This window comes from Ailuropoda melanoleuca, chromosome 3, assembly GCF_002007445.2.
Source record: "Ailuropoda melanoleuca isolate Jingjing chromosome 3, ASM200744v2, whole genome shotgun sequence".
NCBI lineage: Eukaryota > Metazoa > Chordata > Mammalia > Carnivora > Ursidae > Ailuropoda > Ailuropoda melanoleuca.
In genome coordinates this window covers 118,632,754-118,650,094 of record NC_048220.1, presented here as the reverse complement: position 1 = coordinate 118,650,094, position 17,341 = coordinate 118,632,754, and the positions used below count along the sequence as shown (strand labels likewise).

The following is a 17,341-nucleotide window of genomic DNA, read 5'->3' as shown; positions in this document are numbered from 1 at the left end:
TTGGTTTTTTTTAACACTGAAGAAAATGCCTCATTAGTGAGTCATGAAGTAAATGCCAGCATTCTTAAAAAACGAAACATAACAGAGTGGATACAGAAAGAGAAGAGACAGCATTGAGTACATTACATAAAACAAATATAAATACAATTTAATGAAACTTTATGTCAGATAATATAAACATACATATACACGCTTAAATATACTGGGCCACAGTGTATACTTTATTACTGTGGGCTGCTCTGAAATACATCTCTATTTCTCCTACTAGAAATCTGGAGAGCAGAGATACATTTTACATGACTTTGTATTCCTCACAGTGTCTTGCAATAAAGAACCAATCTGACATAAAACTCAAGCATTAGGTGTTCAATATATTAGTGCTCATAAGAAAGTAGAAAAGAGTGATTTTCAATAATCCTGACTAAATGGACAAAATTTCAGTCTGGCCTGGGATCAAATACAAAGAGTCATATCCTTCTCCCTAGCCTTCCATACCTTTCCCTAATTAAAGTAACATGAATAAGCACCTTGGAAATACAATTTACTCAACTACTATTTTTTAAAAAATACATATTGTTAAGATTCCCACTTACTTCCTCAAAATAAAACTGGCAAATGGTATACATGGGTTTCCGCTCCTTGAAACGATTAGTTTCTCACGTGACCTAGTCTCTGTCCATACCAAACACTAACACTTTAGCTTTCTAACAAACATATTAGGATAGACACAAAAAATTGTCATTCACTTGAATGATTCTGCATAGGCAAAAAGCCTGGAGATTCACAAAATTTTTCCTACTTTTTTATTTACCAAAAGCAAGGTACCATACTATTAAAAGAACTTCAATGATTTAATTTTCTGAAAATTTTATTGCTTTCATACAGCAAACATCACACCAAATAAGCAACTCAAATCCTCAATACATTCTGTCATTAGTTCTGATTAAAAGATTAACATAAAATCTATTCTAAGTCAAGCCTGGAGATAACCTTTTTCAAGATACTAGAAAACTAAAGAAACTAAAAGATACATATATCATGTTTCAGTATTTAAATTTTCAATAATCACAGTCTCAGGCTTAGGAAGAGATCACAAAACTTTTTTTTTTTTAATTTATTTGACAGAGATAGACACAGGGAGAGAGGGAACACAAGCAGAGGGAGTGGGAGAGGGAGAAGCAGGCTTCCCACTGAGCAGGGAGCCCGATGCAGGGCTCGAACCCAGGATGCTGGGAACATGACCTGAGCCGAAGGCAGATGCTTAACAACTGAGCCACCCAGGCGCCCCAAGATCACAAAACTTTCTTTCCTAGCCTCTCCTCTCACTGGGAAGATATTTACATAAGGAATAAAAGCATATGTATTTGAGCTTTTATGAATGTTTATGAATATGTCCAAAACAATTTAATAATTGTATCACCTTTCTTTCTACAGTATGATCAAGATCAATCTTCCCTAGGTATGCAAAGTAATCTGAAAAAATAAAGATTATGGCAAACAGCTAAAGTCCTATAAATAATGTAGGATAGGAAAGATAAGAAAATGAGACACATTTTCTAAGTCCGAATTTGACCTTTTTTTTTTAGGTTTTTCAAAAAACCACATGATTTTTTACTCCTCTTCAGTAAAATAATGTGGATTAAGGATACAATTTGTTGTCAGACACATTACTACCAAAAATATAAAATACAAGTGATAAATACCTAGGGATGTAACAAAAAAGAGAGCTTCAATATAAAACCACTGTAATGAAATAAATACAGTTGACCCTGAACAACTGTGGGTTTGAACTGTGCAGGTCTACTCATACACAATTTCCTTGGATAAACACAGTACAGTAATATAAATGTACTTTCCCTTATGATTTTCTTAACATTTTTTAGCTTACTTTATTGTAAGAATACAGTATATTATACATATACAAAATCATATTAACTGTTCATCTTATAGGCAAGGCATGTGGTCAACAGTAGGTTAACGACAGTTTACGTTTGGGGGAGTCAAAAGTTATATGTGAATTTTTGACTGTGCAGGGGGTCAGCACGTCTAACTGCTGTGCTGTTCATGGGTCAACTGTAATATCAGATGTACAAGGAAATAAGTAATATGTATCTGAGAGGCTTAGAGGAAAGCATTCAAGTGAAAGGAGCACATGCTGTTAGGCAGAAAAGGCAGGGAGCCCCAGCTTAATCTGAGTTAGGACATGGTAGTAAAGGACAATGGTGGATGGACAGGAGAACAGACAGAGCCTGGTGGAAGCTCAGCACCTGTTTCTGTTCACACCAGCTCCCTAAGGGGAATGAAGCATGAGAGACTATGGACTCTGAGAAACAAACTGAGGGCTTCAGAGGGGAGGGGGCGGGGGAATGGGATGATAGGCTGGTGATGGGTAGTAAGGAGGGCACGTATTGCATGGTGCACTGGGTGTTATACGCAACTAATGAATCATCAAACTTTACATCAAAAACCAGGGATGTACTGTATGGTGACTTACATAATATAATAAAAAAACATTAAAAAAAAAAAGAAGCCATAATCAGGTCAGGACCAACTCTTCTTCCCAGGGAGGCAGGGACCTACTAGAAAAGAAACCATGAGATAAGTTCCCTTCTGATTCTAACTCACACGCATGACTCTCTGGGGAGCAGAACCTCCCGAAGAACCCAGGTTAGAAGAGGGACTAGCACTGCTGCTGAAGTGTTCAAGTGGGTGGGGCTAGTGCTCTGCTCCTACCCACACCGAGACAGTTACAGAAGACTCTGAACACACAGTTCAAAATCCATGGTTCTGTGATTAAATTTGCTGACCACTTGTTGCTACCTCTATCAAATTTTTAAAATTATTTATTTATTTGAGAGAGAAAGAGAGAAAGCACAAGCAAGGGGGGCAGCAGGCAGAGGGAGAAGCAGGCTCCCTGCTCAGCAAGGAGCCCGATGCGGGGTTCCATCCCAGGATCCCTCGATCATGACCTGAGCTGAAGGCAGATGCTTAACAGACTCAGCCACCCAGACGCCCCCTCTATTAAACTTCTAATTACCTTACATCTTGTACTCTTCTAATGTATGTGTACAAATTTATCAGTTTACGTTACTTCCTGCTGAAAGCCCACTGTACTTAAAGTGGAGATTCCTTCTCCTGGCTCACAACGTCTGGCCCCCTATCTCTGACTTCACATCCTATCACTCTCCACCTTGTCCTGTATGCTCCAGCCACACCAGCCTTCCAGTTTCCCAAATGCACCAAGTTTGTTCTTGTTCTGGGGCTTTTGTGCAGGCTCACGTTAGAATGCTCTAAGTCCTCATGAGTCCATAGCTGCTCTTTCTTGTCATTAAGAGTTCACCCTAGGGGCACCTGGGTGGCACAGCGGTTAAGCGTCTGCCTTCGGCTCAGGGCGTGATCCCGGTGTTCTGGGATCGAGCCCCACATCCAGGCTCCTCCACTATGAGCCTGCTTCTTCCTCTCCCACTCCCCCTGCTTGTGTTCCCTCTCTCGCTGGCTGTCTCTATCTCTGTCGAATAAATAAATAAAATCTTAAAAAAAAAAAAAGAATCAAAGGTCAAGATGCTTAAGCAGCTGAGCCACCCAGGCGCCCCTCTGCCTGATNCCATCTGAAATACCCACTCAGTCACAATGTGTTACTTTACTTCAATTCTCTGCATACCAATTACCACCACTTGATATATGTTGTTTATGTACTCATTTATTTGATTTTCTGTTTCAAGCTGTTAGATGTAAACTCCATAAAAGAACAGGTATTTTACCTGTTTTGTTCATGGCAGTCAGAATAAGTCCATTTTATACATCAAAACAAAATTTAAAAACTACAAATATCTTCATATTATTAATCTCATATGGTGCAAGTTAATATATTTTTAGCACCTACAACACTGCTTGGCACACAGCAGACACTTAACAAAATTAGTGGAATAAAATGAACATCATAGAAATCTATGTACATTTTCTCTCCATGAGGGCAGGCCAGTTCTCTCTGCACTAATCTGTGGTGCATTTTAACATTAATAAAATGATTAAATAGAGCAAATAAATATCCAAAGAGAATTATAAAAGTAAATCATCCAAAAAAAAATTAAATTCTAAATTAGCATACTCAAAATTTGTTAAATTTCCACATTTTTATGTAAATGACAGTCCTTTTACTTTAAAAATGGAAACTTTATAAAAAATACCAATTTGTCTAAAATTTGTAATTAAAAATCCATACTCAACAAAAACAAACCCAAGCAATTACCTTTCTCAGATTTTATTCATTTACAGTCACTGAGGATCTATGGGTCACACACTAAGCTAGAACAGTATTACTTCCATAGAATAATGATCACCATATAAGAATAATGATCACTATATAAGTTGATTTTAAATACTATGTGAAAAAACAAAGTGAGAAAATTATTTGCTTACTATATTACCTGTTTCAACATGAAGGGGAGGAAGAACATTCACACTGTGAGGTGGCAAAATGTAAAGCAGCTGATTGGCGAAATAGGCGGCCATGAAACGAGCCATGGACTGGATAACCCTCACTGCAGCCTCCGGACGAGCATTTCTAGTCATTCCAAACTCACAGTGGGACTTCTCAGGAACTAAAGAATACAGCAAATGACCAAAGGAGATTCTGATCAAACTATCAAAAAGTAGTAATATTTAAAGTTCCCAACATTATACAAGAAGAAAATTATAATTAAGAATTTTTTCTGAGATGAGCACCCACAACCTGTATGACCTAACTTATAATAGCATCTATGCTTCTTGAGGACAACAGAACAAAAATAATTAGCTCACAATCATGAGCACATGCACTTAGGAACTACTATGACTTCAAGTTACCATTTTTATTTTAAAACACGGAAGGATAGCTCTCTCACTCTCTCTGACAAATAAATAAAATCTTTTAAAAAATTAAAAAATAAGAATAAAACATGGAAGGATAAATACAAAACAATCAGCATGATGGACTTGCAAGCTTAGATTTCATCATTTTCCCTTTTTCCTTCCCTTTCCAATTTATTTGATGAAAGGAGGCAGAGTTTACTACAAAAATAATCTGAAAAGTACTAGAACAGTAATTCTTTTTTTTTTTTTTAAAGATTTTATTTATTTATTTGAGGGGCGCCTGGGTGGCACAGCGGTTAAGCATCTGCCTTCAGTTCAGGGCATGATCCTGGCGTTATGGGATCGAGCCCCACCTCAGGCTCCTCAGCTATGAGCCTGCTTCTTTCCTCTCCCACTCCCCCTGCTTGTGTTCCCTCTCTCGCTGGCTGTCTCTATCTCTGTCTAATAAATAAATAAAATCTTTCAAAAAAAAAGATTTTATTTATTTATTTGAGAGAGAAAGTGAGAGAGACAGCACAAGCACAAAGGGGGCAGAGGGAGAGGGAGAAGCAGACTCCCCTGATGAGTTGGGAGCCAATGCTCGATGCTCAAGCCCAGGACGCTGGGATCACGACCTGAGCCAAAGGCAGCCACTTAACCAACCAAGCCACCCAAGCGCCCTGACAACAGTGATTCTTAATGCTGTTTTCTGTACCATTAGATCTGGGGATTAGGATACACTCCCATATAATACTCACTATTATAAGATTCTTTGGGGAGGGAGGGACAAAAGGAAAATGTGGGGTGGAGGGAGAGAGTGGGTGGGGGAGTGGAAGTTACATCAGCATTTCCGTGGTGATTCTGATACATAAATTAGCAGGAGCAAACGTGTCATCCCTATTTGAGAATCAAAACTCAGTAATATAAACTGGCATTTAGTAATCCGAAAATAGTTAAGCTAGTAGATAAATACTAAGTTAACATTAATTTTTATGAAATTTATGATCCTGAGGCACCTGGGTGGCTCAGTTGGTTAAGTATCCGACTCTTGATTTCAACTCACGTCACCATCTCAGCGTTGTGAGATTGAGCCCCTAGTGGGCTTGCACAGGGTATGGAGCCTGGCTGGGATCCTCTCTCCTCTCCTCCTCTCTCTCTCTCTCTCTCTCTCTCCCTCTCTAATTAATTAAAAAATAAAATTTATGGCCCCAACAATAGCAAAATATTTTTCTTTCCCAGAAGTCACTTGATATATATTCACAAGAATATGAAGTTCCATATTCATATGAACCACTTCTATCTTGCCACTGTATACCTCAGCACATTGCACTCCTCCTCTCACAGAATAGGCACTCAAGATTATTGCTAATAAGCTTCTTTTACTAAAAGGACTCGAGAAAATCTTATTAGCCTTCAAGCAGTATTCTTCGTTTGGTCATTTAAAGTCTAGAAAAACCATACTATTTCTTCACATTAAACTTAAAAATACATGGGTACAAATCATTTTCTCCTTCATTAAACTTATTGTAGGAATTATACAAAGGCAAGATTTCCAGTACTTTTAATCATACAAAACTCATTATTGGAATCTCAGAAATAAGCTCCTTAAGTGGGGAGCAACCTAATTCTAAAAGATGGTCAGAGTAAAAGTGTATCAATTCAGAAGTAAAAAAAAATTGAAATAGTAATTCTGTATGTGGCACCCTAATGATGTTAATAATGGCAACCTTATGCAATAAAAATTAAATTATGACTATATACAAAGATTTAATAACGTAAGTATTCAGGAAAGAGATAACAAAACAGGCCTACTACTCGAAACACTTGCATATAATGTTGGCCCTGGGATGGCATCTGGGAACTTGCATTTGGGGAAGATTTCTACCACCTTAACTGATGAGAATGGCTTATGAGACCCGTTTGTAGAAATAATGTGGTTTATGCTGAACACCTGTTTTTCTTCTGAGAGTGTAGAATTTTGGTATGGGCTAAGCAGAGGGGGTCTACACGACTAGCCAGCCTCTAATTAAAAACCCTGGGCACTCAATCTCTAAATGAGCTTCCTTGGGGCACTTGGGTGGCTCAGTCGGTTAAGCGTCTGCCTTCGGCTCAAGTCATGAACCCTAGGATCCTGGGATCGTGCCCTGTGTGGGGCTCCCTGATCATTCTTTCTCTCATCTCTCAAATGAATAAATAATATCTTCAAAAAAAATGAGCTTCCTTGGTAAACAATATTCACATGTGTTGACACAACCTATTGCTAGAGGAATTAAATGTGTCCTGTGTGACTCCACTAGGAAAGGAATCTTAGAAATTTGTGCCTGGTTTCCTCTGGACTTCATCCCATGCACCTGTTCCTTTTGCTAATTTTGCTTTGTATCCCTTCATTGTAATAGATCATAGCCTTGAATACGATTATATACTGAGTCCTGTGTGTCCTCCCTGTGAATCACTGAACATGGGGAGTAGTCTTTGGGACCTCCAATCTGGTAGGGATACACTTAACACATTCTAAACAATAGTCATTAAAAATTAAAACAAATATATTAATATAGGTTCAGCTTATTTTAAAAGTTACATCACGTAGTGACACCACTGAGAAACAATGAAGAATATCCAATCAGTTAAAATGTCACATATAAAAATTTTTCACTCATACACAGCTAGCAAAGCTTTTTGGAGGGCAATCTGATACCAGTCTTAAAACCATGGATTCTCCTTGATCCAATAACCTCATCTGTAGAAATTTATCCTAAAGAAATTATTAGTAATGACCACAAAAATTTATGTACACTGCAGCACTATTTAAAATAGTAGATAGGTGGCAACAACTAAAATGTGCAACAATGGGGGAAAGGCTTAATAGGTTTTCAAAAAAGAATATTATTTACATTGGAAAATATTCATCAAAATATTAAATTTTAAAAGATTACAAAAGAGAATACACAGCTCTAATATATACATATATAAATGTGTACATACAAAAAAGTGACAGAATTATAAGTGATTTTTCTTCTTTATACTTTTTCATATTTTTCAAAATTATCTAAAACAAACATATATTACTTCCATAACGAACACAAAAATTTTAAAAGACAAAAATCACAAAAAGTAAGAAATCTATAAACAGTGGCTGAAACAATAAAAACCTAAGTTGTCATGGATCCAGTTAGAAAGTTCTGATACACTGGCCATTTCAGACACATTCATATGCATAGCATACATCGAATGGTCTACTACCTTATAAACATTATAGGTATATTATGTGTTCATATATATCTTTCACTCTGGTTATTGCTTAATTTAAATATACCTCTTTTAACAAGGGCAATCCAGATACTCTGCAGCCTCTTAAATGAATTTTTTAAAAAATAGTTGGAATACCTCAGAAAGTGATTTTCATCACTTTACTAAACCACTTTAAGCAATAAAGAAAATATAAATAAAGGAAAAATACTTGGATACCTGATATTATGTCTAGCAAATATGGCTGTGAGAAAACAATTCTGTCAATTGAGCAGGTAATTATTACTAAGCCCTGAGGATCCAAAGTTTTAAAAAGACAAAAACAAAACAAAACAAAACAAAAACAAAACAAAACAAAAAAAAAACAAAAAACCCATGAGGCTTGCTATTGAGAAGCGGACAGGTCAAAATTCACTATAACATAATTTAGAGCAACCAACTTTTATGTATAAGCAATTCCATATCTAAATTTATGAACACGAGTTAATGAGATTAAACATACTGATTGTTGAAATTTACATACCTGAACAATCCTCATTTTCTTTTACAGGTAGGTGAGAACACCTCAATATTTCTCTTACTAGCTGATCACACAATCCTTGAGCATCATTTAAATTATAGCTATAGAGGTAGCAGTATAAAAGAGAAAGATAATAGCGTATCTGAAGAAAACATGCTCTTCTTCCTCCTTAAACAAGAAAGAATTAAGCTTACATTAAAAACCTGTTAGAAAGGTAATGTTCCTTTTTTTTTTTTTAAGTTTATTTATTTAAGTAATCTCTACACTGAATGGGGGGCCGAACTCACAACTCCAAAATCAAGAGTTACATGCTCTTCTGACTGAGCCAGCCAGGCACCCCCAGCAAGGTAATGTTCTTGATCTGGGTGCAAGGTAAACAGGAATGTTCAGTTTATGAAAGCTGTACACTCAGATTAGGTGAATTTTTCTGTATTTGTTTTATACTTCAAAAAAAGGTTTTTTTCTTAAAAGAGGTCGGCAATACTTCATTCTTTTTCATTTTAAGTTCCGAATGATTTATTATCTTTCATCAGGCCCTAGAACAACTAAGATTTTATCCCAAGAAAGCTGCAAATCTTCATCATCTCAGCACTAAAGTAAATTAACAACATTATCTCAAGGACACATGGTATAAAACAGAAGGAAACGTGGTAAAAAAGAAAATCCCACGAAACCATACATACGAGACTTCCCCCAGGAGAAGCACTATTCAATGAGATAGGAGCCCCTGACCACTGCGTCCAAGAATCTGAAGGGTGTTTAGAACTGACGCCTTATCCATTCTTCCTGAGTAAAAGAATTCCAATTTTATTTGGGGTTAACAATGCACCCAGGGGCGTCTGGTTGGCTCAGTCAGTGGAACATGATACTCTTGATCTCAGGGTTGTAGGTTCAAGCGCCACACTGGGTATAGATTACTTAAAAATAAAAAAATATTTAAAAAAATAAATAATGCACCCAGATCACAATTTCTCACTTAGATGTGGCCATGTGAAAAAATGACTGCATTCTGGACCAAGAGATAACACTATGTAGAACTTCCAGAAAAGCTGCTCAAAGGGAGGTAACTCAGCTAGGAGGTGCACCCTTTCTTGCCCTTCCTGCTTCCCTCCTTCCTGCTGACTAGAATATGGATGAGATGGCTGGAGTTTCAGTACCCAATTTAGCTCATGTAATGGCCTTAAGACTGGAAGCAATGCACGAAGGATGACTGAGTAGAAAAACTAAAGGACATGGGTCCTTAATTAGACCACAGAAACACCAAATCAGCCCCAGATGTCAACTTCTGGTCTCCTTTTGTAAGAAAAAGAAATTTCTTTCTTGTTGAAACCACTATTACTTTCAGTCTTCATTATTAGAAGTCATTCCTAGTGGATACAGTTGGAAATGAAATTAAATGTAAAGGTCCATAATGGAATTCATTATGAAAACCTTTCTCCATCAGAACATCTCATCTCCTTGAATGCCACACTTCTTCATCCAGTTGGACAATCCCCAAACGTGAGAACTACATTAGACTTCCCTCTCCAGATCTACTCAGCCACAAGTCCAACTGACCAAACCTATTGTGTCAAGTGTAACCTCTGCTCTCCAGTACTCTTGACATTGCTTTGATTCAGGATCTCCTCAACAGACTAACTTTCCTGCTTCCATGTGAAACCCACATATCTACACCACATTCCTACGAATGATCCTCCACATTGTACCTCCACATTGCTCCAAATGGCCTATATTCATTTGAAAAGTTCTCTTTCCTACGTAAGGTATCTAACTGATCCCAATCTCTTTGAGATAACATCTGAATCCCTTAGCATTGCATACAGTATGCTCCTTATCATCTGTTCTCTACATACCTCTCACTTTAGCTCTCACCACCCTATCCCCAATACTGCACACATAAATCATATAATCTAGTCCTATCAAACAATTTCCAGTTTACCAAATTGCCATGGTTTCTCACACATTTTTGCTTTTATAATGCTATCTCCTGCGTTAAACAATTACCCCTATTTTAACTGGCTAATTTATATTCAATTTTAAACGTCAACTCCTCCAGGTTTTCCGCAGACTAATGCTTACACTCCAGCCTCAGATTGTACGAAGTGGTCTTCTGTGCTTCCCCAGCATCTACCAAACAACATAACGAGAAAAATACTAGTTTTTTTAATGTAATCTCTCCTCCATACTGTGGGTAAAGTTATTTATTTCAGTTATTCCTAGTGCCTAATACATTAGGGACACAGCAGGTCCTTGATAAATACTGGTTAAAACAGGGGAATGGGGGCGCGTGGGTGGCTCAGTCCTTAAGAGTCTGCCTTCAACTCAGGTCATGATCCGAGCGTTCTGCGATTGAGCCCCGCATCGAGCCCTACATCGGGCTCCCTGCTCAGAGGGAAGCTTGCTTCTCCCTCTCCCATTCCCCCTGCTTGTGCTCCCTCTCTCGATGCCTCTCTGTCAAATAAATAAATAAAATCTTAAAAAAAAAAACAAAACAGGGGAATGAATGAAATATGCAAAGCAGTCAGAAAATAAACTTAATAATTGGCCAAACCTGACCATGTAGTAGTTACAGTCCTGGCTAGCTCCAAGGTCGCTTGCTGAGAACTTCTATCATCCTAGCCACACCCTCAATACCATAACAGCTATCACCAGCTTCTAGAATCTACATTCCTCTAGTCTCATTAAAAATTCCATGAAGCCCATACTTAACCAAACAGTCTAACTCACAGGAAATCCTTAGCTCCATGTTTCTCTAAGTTTGTGGCAAATAGCCAAAAAAACAAAACATTATTTTATTTAGGATCTAGGTCTCATTTTTCCCCCATCAATCACAGCTCCCATCACTAACCAAAAAAAAGGACAGAAGGAGCCTTATCTATAGATAACAGAAAAAATTCTTGGTGCTACAAATTCCAAGACTAAAAATAATTTTAAATAGGTATTTCTGACAGTTAAGGTGCCTACCACTGTGTACTCTATTTGAGCATTAAGAAACTGTGAGCACTCAGAAACCTGGAATTATTTTTAAGCTCTACAGCATGCCAAAATATATTCCTACCAATATAATGGCGACTATTATTTTTTAACACTCTCCTACCTTTCTCTTGGGTTTCTTGTAGCGCTTTCTTCCACAGTTGAACAGATTTTTCATATGATCCTAACAGGAAACACTCTTCACCTACAAAGTTTTTAACCAACAATCTGTCATGTTTAATGACATTACTTTACAAAAATTTACTTCATTTTAAAATTTAGTGGATATAGCTCAGCCAGAAGCTATTTTGAAAAACAAATAATCACAACCAATTAATAAAATCAAGGCCCACCTACCTATATTGCTTATTCAGACTTAGAAAATGTTTATAAACTACTGACCATTGATAGATTTAAGTTCCGAGGCTTGGTTCATGTGAATTCCGGCAGTCTGTAAGTTAGCCTGGATATGACATAACAGAGCCTTGACAGTAGATGCTTCCTGTGTCATCTTTTCAGTTAACTGTCTGTCACCTTCAGGAAGTCTTCGACTTAATTGTGTTTGATACCATAAAGTTTTTTTGTACAACACTCTCCAGAGAACAATCAATCTGCACACAAAATTAAGTGATCACCAAAACCAAATTTGACTAGGAATAAAAACAAGTACAGCCTCCTATTTAGCCTTATTATTTTTGCCTGTATTCTTCACTGATATAATAATACATATATAAACTGATCAGATTTAAATATAGCACAAAGCTCACTGATCAAAAAATGCATAATGCATTTTTTAAACCTTCATAGTTATTTTTCTATAGTGCTCACCTAAACCAAAGTCATTCAGTAGTTGGGCATGTATCATGGCTGTCCAAGACTAATAAAATACATGTGTTGAATAAAATTTGGCATAAATCCTAAAATATTTTAAAATAATATAAAAATTTATTAACGTGGGGCGCCTGGGTGGCACAGCAGTTAAGCGTCTGCCTTCGGCTCAGGGCGTGATCCCGGCGTTGTGGGTTCGAGCCCCACATCAGGCTCCTCTGCTGTGAGCCTGCTTCTTCCTCTCCCACTCCCCCTGCTTGTGTTCCCTCTCTTGCTAGCTGTCTCTATCTCTGTCAAATAAATAAATAAAATATTAAAAAAAAAAAAATTTATTAACGCTCGGGGCGCCTGGGTGGTGCAGTCGTTAGGCGTCTGCCTTCGGCTCAGGGGTGATCCCGGCGTTCTGGAATCGAGTCCCACATCGAGCTCCTCCGCTGGGAGCCTACTTCTTCCTCTCACTCCCCCTGCTTGTGTTCCCTCTCTCGCTGGCTGTCTCTCTCTGTCAAATAAATAAATAAAAAATCTTTAAAAAAAAAATTATTAATGCTGACTGGTAATGGATACAGGGTTTCTATTGGGATTATAAAAACATTCTGGAGGGGCGCCCAGTGGCTCAGTCAGTTGGGCATCCAACTCTTGGTTTCTGTTCAGGTCATGGTCTCCGGGTCATGGGATCAAGCCCTGCGTCAGGCTCAGGGAGGAGTCTGCTTGGGATTCTTTCCCCTTTCCTCCCCCTCAGATAAATGAATAAAATCTTAAAAAAAAAAAAAAAAAGGCATTCTGGAATTAGTGCTAATAGTTCTATAACCTTGTGACTATACTAAAAATCACTGAATTTTATACTTTAAAATAGTGCATTTTACAGTATGGTAATTATATTTCAGTTTTTCAAAAAGGAATACATCTATAATGTTGATGGAACCCTAATATAAAGTACTTATACCTGCGTCCTGGTTGTTGAGCAAGATTTGCTTCTTGAGGATGAATCTTGAAAGATGAGTTCCAAGACCAGTTTTCCTGAGAATCACTATCTTGAAACATTTGAAAAATGGGAACCACCAATTTGTCTTGGTCTGCTGTTCTACTTCCATCAATTGATGCTGAAATAACTTCAGGTTGGAGAATGTATATGCCATTTAAACTATCAGCTACCATTTTAAGTAAATGAAAACAAGCCAAAAGCTTCTCTGAAAATAACTGACCCTGTTGTTGCTGAGTCAGCAAAAGTTTTACGGTATTTGAGGTCAGCTTTACCAAATGTCCCACATCTTGTTTGTATCTCATATCCCAATACTGGATTGATAAACACTGATGAAAAAATTGAAAGATACAAAGTACCCATGCATTTTGTCTTGTGCTCTTGCTTAAAAAAAGATCTAGTTTGGGGAAAGGACATTTTATAAATTGAAGAATGTAGAAAAAATGAGTGATACAAACTACTGTGTAATTTAACATTACATTTTTTTCCATCACATTTTTTGAAATTCCTGTAGCCCATGCTGCAAGGAGATTTTTCTGGACAGAATGCAGTTCTGTAACGGTTTTATCTGTCTCCTTGATATTATCCTTTGCATGTATTGTATCAAACATAGACGCAAATTCCAATCTTCCCTCCTTGACACTACTGAACAACGGATCATTTTTTTGGTTCCAAAGTGAGAATAAGTTGTCTGGAAAGTGTTTGCCTTCATTAGTTTCTTCTGCTTCAAAATCCTAAAACATGAATGAAAAAAATACTTAATGCCATTTAATACCTTGTAAGTAAAATCACTGGTGTTCTCAAATTTCTCCCCCTTTAACAAGAGAAAAACAGTATGTGTTTCTTGGAATAAAGTCAATATGTAACTGTTCAAAGTAAATAAAACACTGCTAAGTACCTGAAAATCTGCTGTTTTTTCTTTTAACTTCATTGTTTCTTCTGCCTGTAAGAATCTGGGGACAGTAGAATCAGCTAAACTTTGATTTCCTTGGTGTTTTAACAGGCTACATCTCAGGGAATCCAGTGATCGCAAGTTCAGCCCTTTGCCTTTTGGCTGTAGAAAATAAAAGATTTCCAAGAGTAAAATTTTATCTGTAATTCTATCACAAGCAGTTAAAAATTCTCTAGACAACTGTATACAATCCAAGGACATTACTGTCAGTATGGTTTTAAATCTGAGAAAACTAGGGGCGCCTGGGTGGCACAGCGGCTAAGCGTCTGCCTTCGGCTCAGGGCGTGATCCCAGCATTATGGGATCGAGCCCCGCATCAGGCTCCTCCACTATGAGCCTGCTTCTTCCTCTCCCACTCCCCCTGCTTGTGTTCCCTCTCTCGCTGGCTGTCTCTATCTCTGTCAAATAAATAAAAAAAAATCTTTAAAAAAAAATAAATAAATCTGAGAAAACTAAGAAGCCAACTTTTACCAATTATACCAAAAAGCACTATACCTTAGACAATATCATACTTTGGTATGTGTTCTCAAGCCTCTGGGTTGAATCAAGTAGAAGGGATCTCATGAGCACTGATGGAGACAGGTTATCAACAAATCGAAGGGTTGTGACCATGTATCCATCAGAAATAATGAGGTAGGGTAACCGTGAGTGTGCTTTTATAGAAAATCTCTGTCTCATAGGGTCACTATCAGAAGCTGATGAATCTACAGAATTATTTGAGTCTTGAAATGTAAACTGCTGTGGTCTAGCAAAAAAAAAAAAAAAAATTAAAGAATTAGTAGGAAAAAAATCTTAAAGGAAACAATCCTATTATTCCAAAGAAAAGCAAAACAATTAAAAGCTACAAAATGATAAAAAACGTAAATACAGTAACATTAAATTGTATATATCTGTAAGGAAAACATAAATGATTAAATAATATGTAGGTTTTTATGTTTTTTAAATATTCCCGAGGGGCACCTGGGTGGCGCAGTCATTAAGCATCTACCTTCAGCTCAGGGTGTGATCCCAGCATTCTGGGATCGAGCCCCACATCAGGCTCCTCCTCTATGAGCCTGCTTCTTCCTCTCCCACTCCCCCTGCTTGTGTTCCTTCTCTTGCTGCCTGTTTCTCTCTGTCAAATTAATTAATAAAATCTTTTTTTAAAAAATATAAATTAAAAAATAAATAAATATTCCCAAATTGTGCCATTTGCTGTTTTGTTTTTAATTTAGTTTTATACAAACTATTTCAGAGAATTAAGGCAGTTGTTCATTTTTACTATTACAGAATTAAATAGTTAACCTTCCTTCTTACCATATATTTAAATATACTTATAAGAACTATGAGTTATGAATATACTTGTTATTAAGTATGAGAAAAAAGGGGTGCCCGGGTAGCTCAGTTGGTTGAGTGCCCAAGTCTTAGTTTCAGCTCAGGTCACGATCTCCATGTTGTGGGATTGAGCCCTGAGTAGGGATCCATGCTGGGCGTGGAGCCTGCTTAGGATTCTCTTTCCTGCTCCCTCTGCCCCTCCCTCTCTCAAAAGAAAAGAGGAGAAAGAAAAAAAAAAAACTCAGACATTTGGGAAAGATGGCAGTGAGTAAAATTTACCAGCTTAAAATTAAATTTGACTGAGTTTCCACATAAATGTATGTATTTACTGTTATATTGGTATATGATTGATTATGATTACTTACTATCACTGCTTATTAACTTTGGGGCTTTATAATAAGAGAACAAATAATCAAAGATACATTATAATCTCTTCCTGGTTAGGAAACTATTCAAATACAGATTTTTTTAGCCAAATGATCAACAACAGGACACTGGTTAATTACAAAATGTATACACCACAAAGAATCTATCGAACATTAAAAAACTACTTCATGGAAAGATGTATAATATAAACTGTTTAATCAAAAAAGCAAAATAGTATAATCTCCTCCAGCCCTGTCCATGTTGCTGCAAATGTTGTGAAATCATTCTTTCTGATGGCTGAGTAATATTCCATTGTATATATGGACCATATCTTTTTTTTTTTTAAAGATTTTATTTATTTATTTAACAGAGAGATACAGCCAGCGAGAGAGGGAACACAAGCGGGGGGAGTGGGAGAGGAAGAAGCAGGCTCCCAGCGGAGGAGCCTGATGCGGGGCTCGATCCCAGAACACCGGGATCATGCCCTGAGCCGAAGGCAGACGCTTAACAACTGCACCACCCAGGCGCCCCTGGTCCACATCTTCTTAATCCAGTCATCTGTTGAAGGGCATCTCAGCTCCTTCCACAACTTAGCTATCCTGGACAATGCTGCTATGAACATTGGGGTGCATATGGCCCTTCTCTTCACTACGTCTGTATCTTTGGGGTAAATAAGTCAAGCAGAGAAAGACAATTATCATATGGTTTTACTCATTTATGGAACATATGAAATAGGAAGATCGGTAGGAGAAGGAAAGGAAGAATGAAGGGGGGGTAAACGGAAGGGGGAATGAACTGTAAGAGACTGTGGACTCCGGGGAAACAAACTGAGGGCTTCAGAGGGGAGGGGGTGGGGATTGGGATAGGCCAGTGATGGTTATTAAGGAGGGCACATATTGCATGGTGCACTGGGTGTTATATGCAAATAATGAATTATGGAACATTGCATCAAAAACTGAGGATGTACTGTATGGTGACTAATATAACAAAATAAAAATTATAAAACAATGGGCAAAAAAAAGCAAAATAGTAAACAGTATATATCAGAGAACTTTTGTTTTAAAAAAGGAACTAGGGGCGCCTGGGTGGCACAGCGGTTAAGCGTCTGCCTTCGGCGCAGGGCGTGATCCCAGCGTTATGGGATCGAGCCCCACATCAGGCTCTTCTGCTATGAGCCTGCTTCTTCCTCTCCCATTCCCCCTGCTTGTGTTCCCTCTCTCGCTGGCTGTCTCTATCTCTGTCGAATAAATAAATAAAATCTTTAAAAAAATAAAAATAAAAAAGAAACTAATATTGTTATTATTATAAATGTCATACATGTATTTTTTAATTT

The 17,341-nt window shown here is 37.5% G+C and overlaps 1 protein-coding gene across 15 annotated transcripts in view; it reads right to left on the bottom strand.

The window, feature by feature from the left end:
* Positions 1-17,341, bottom strand: part of CPLANE1 (ciliogenesis and planar polarity effector 1) — a 140,686-nt gene that overhangs the window by 102,500 nt on the left and 20,845 nt on the right. For all 15 annotated transcript variants that reach the window (XR_004624326.1, XR_004624325.1, XR_004624323.1 and 12 more), the window contains 7 exons: positions 14,824-15,073; positions 14,275-14,430; positions 13,341-14,110; positions 11,972-12,180; positions 11,694-11,774; positions 8,600-8,764; positions 4,428-4,601 (listed from right to left, as the gene is read on the bottom strand). Coding sequence is in view for 9 of the 15 variants with exons in the window: in XM_034657000.1 (XP_034512891.1) it covers positions 4,428-4,601; positions 8,600-8,764; positions 11,694-11,774; positions 11,972-12,180; positions 13,341-14,110; positions 14,275-14,430; positions 14,824-15,073 (1,805 nt within the window). In the remaining 6 variants the exon portion in view is untranslated. The remainder of the gene's footprint in view (positions 1-4,427; positions 4,602-8,599; positions 8,765-11,693; positions 11,775-11,971; positions 12,181-13,340; positions 14,111-14,274; positions 14,431-14,823; positions 15,074-17,341) is intronic.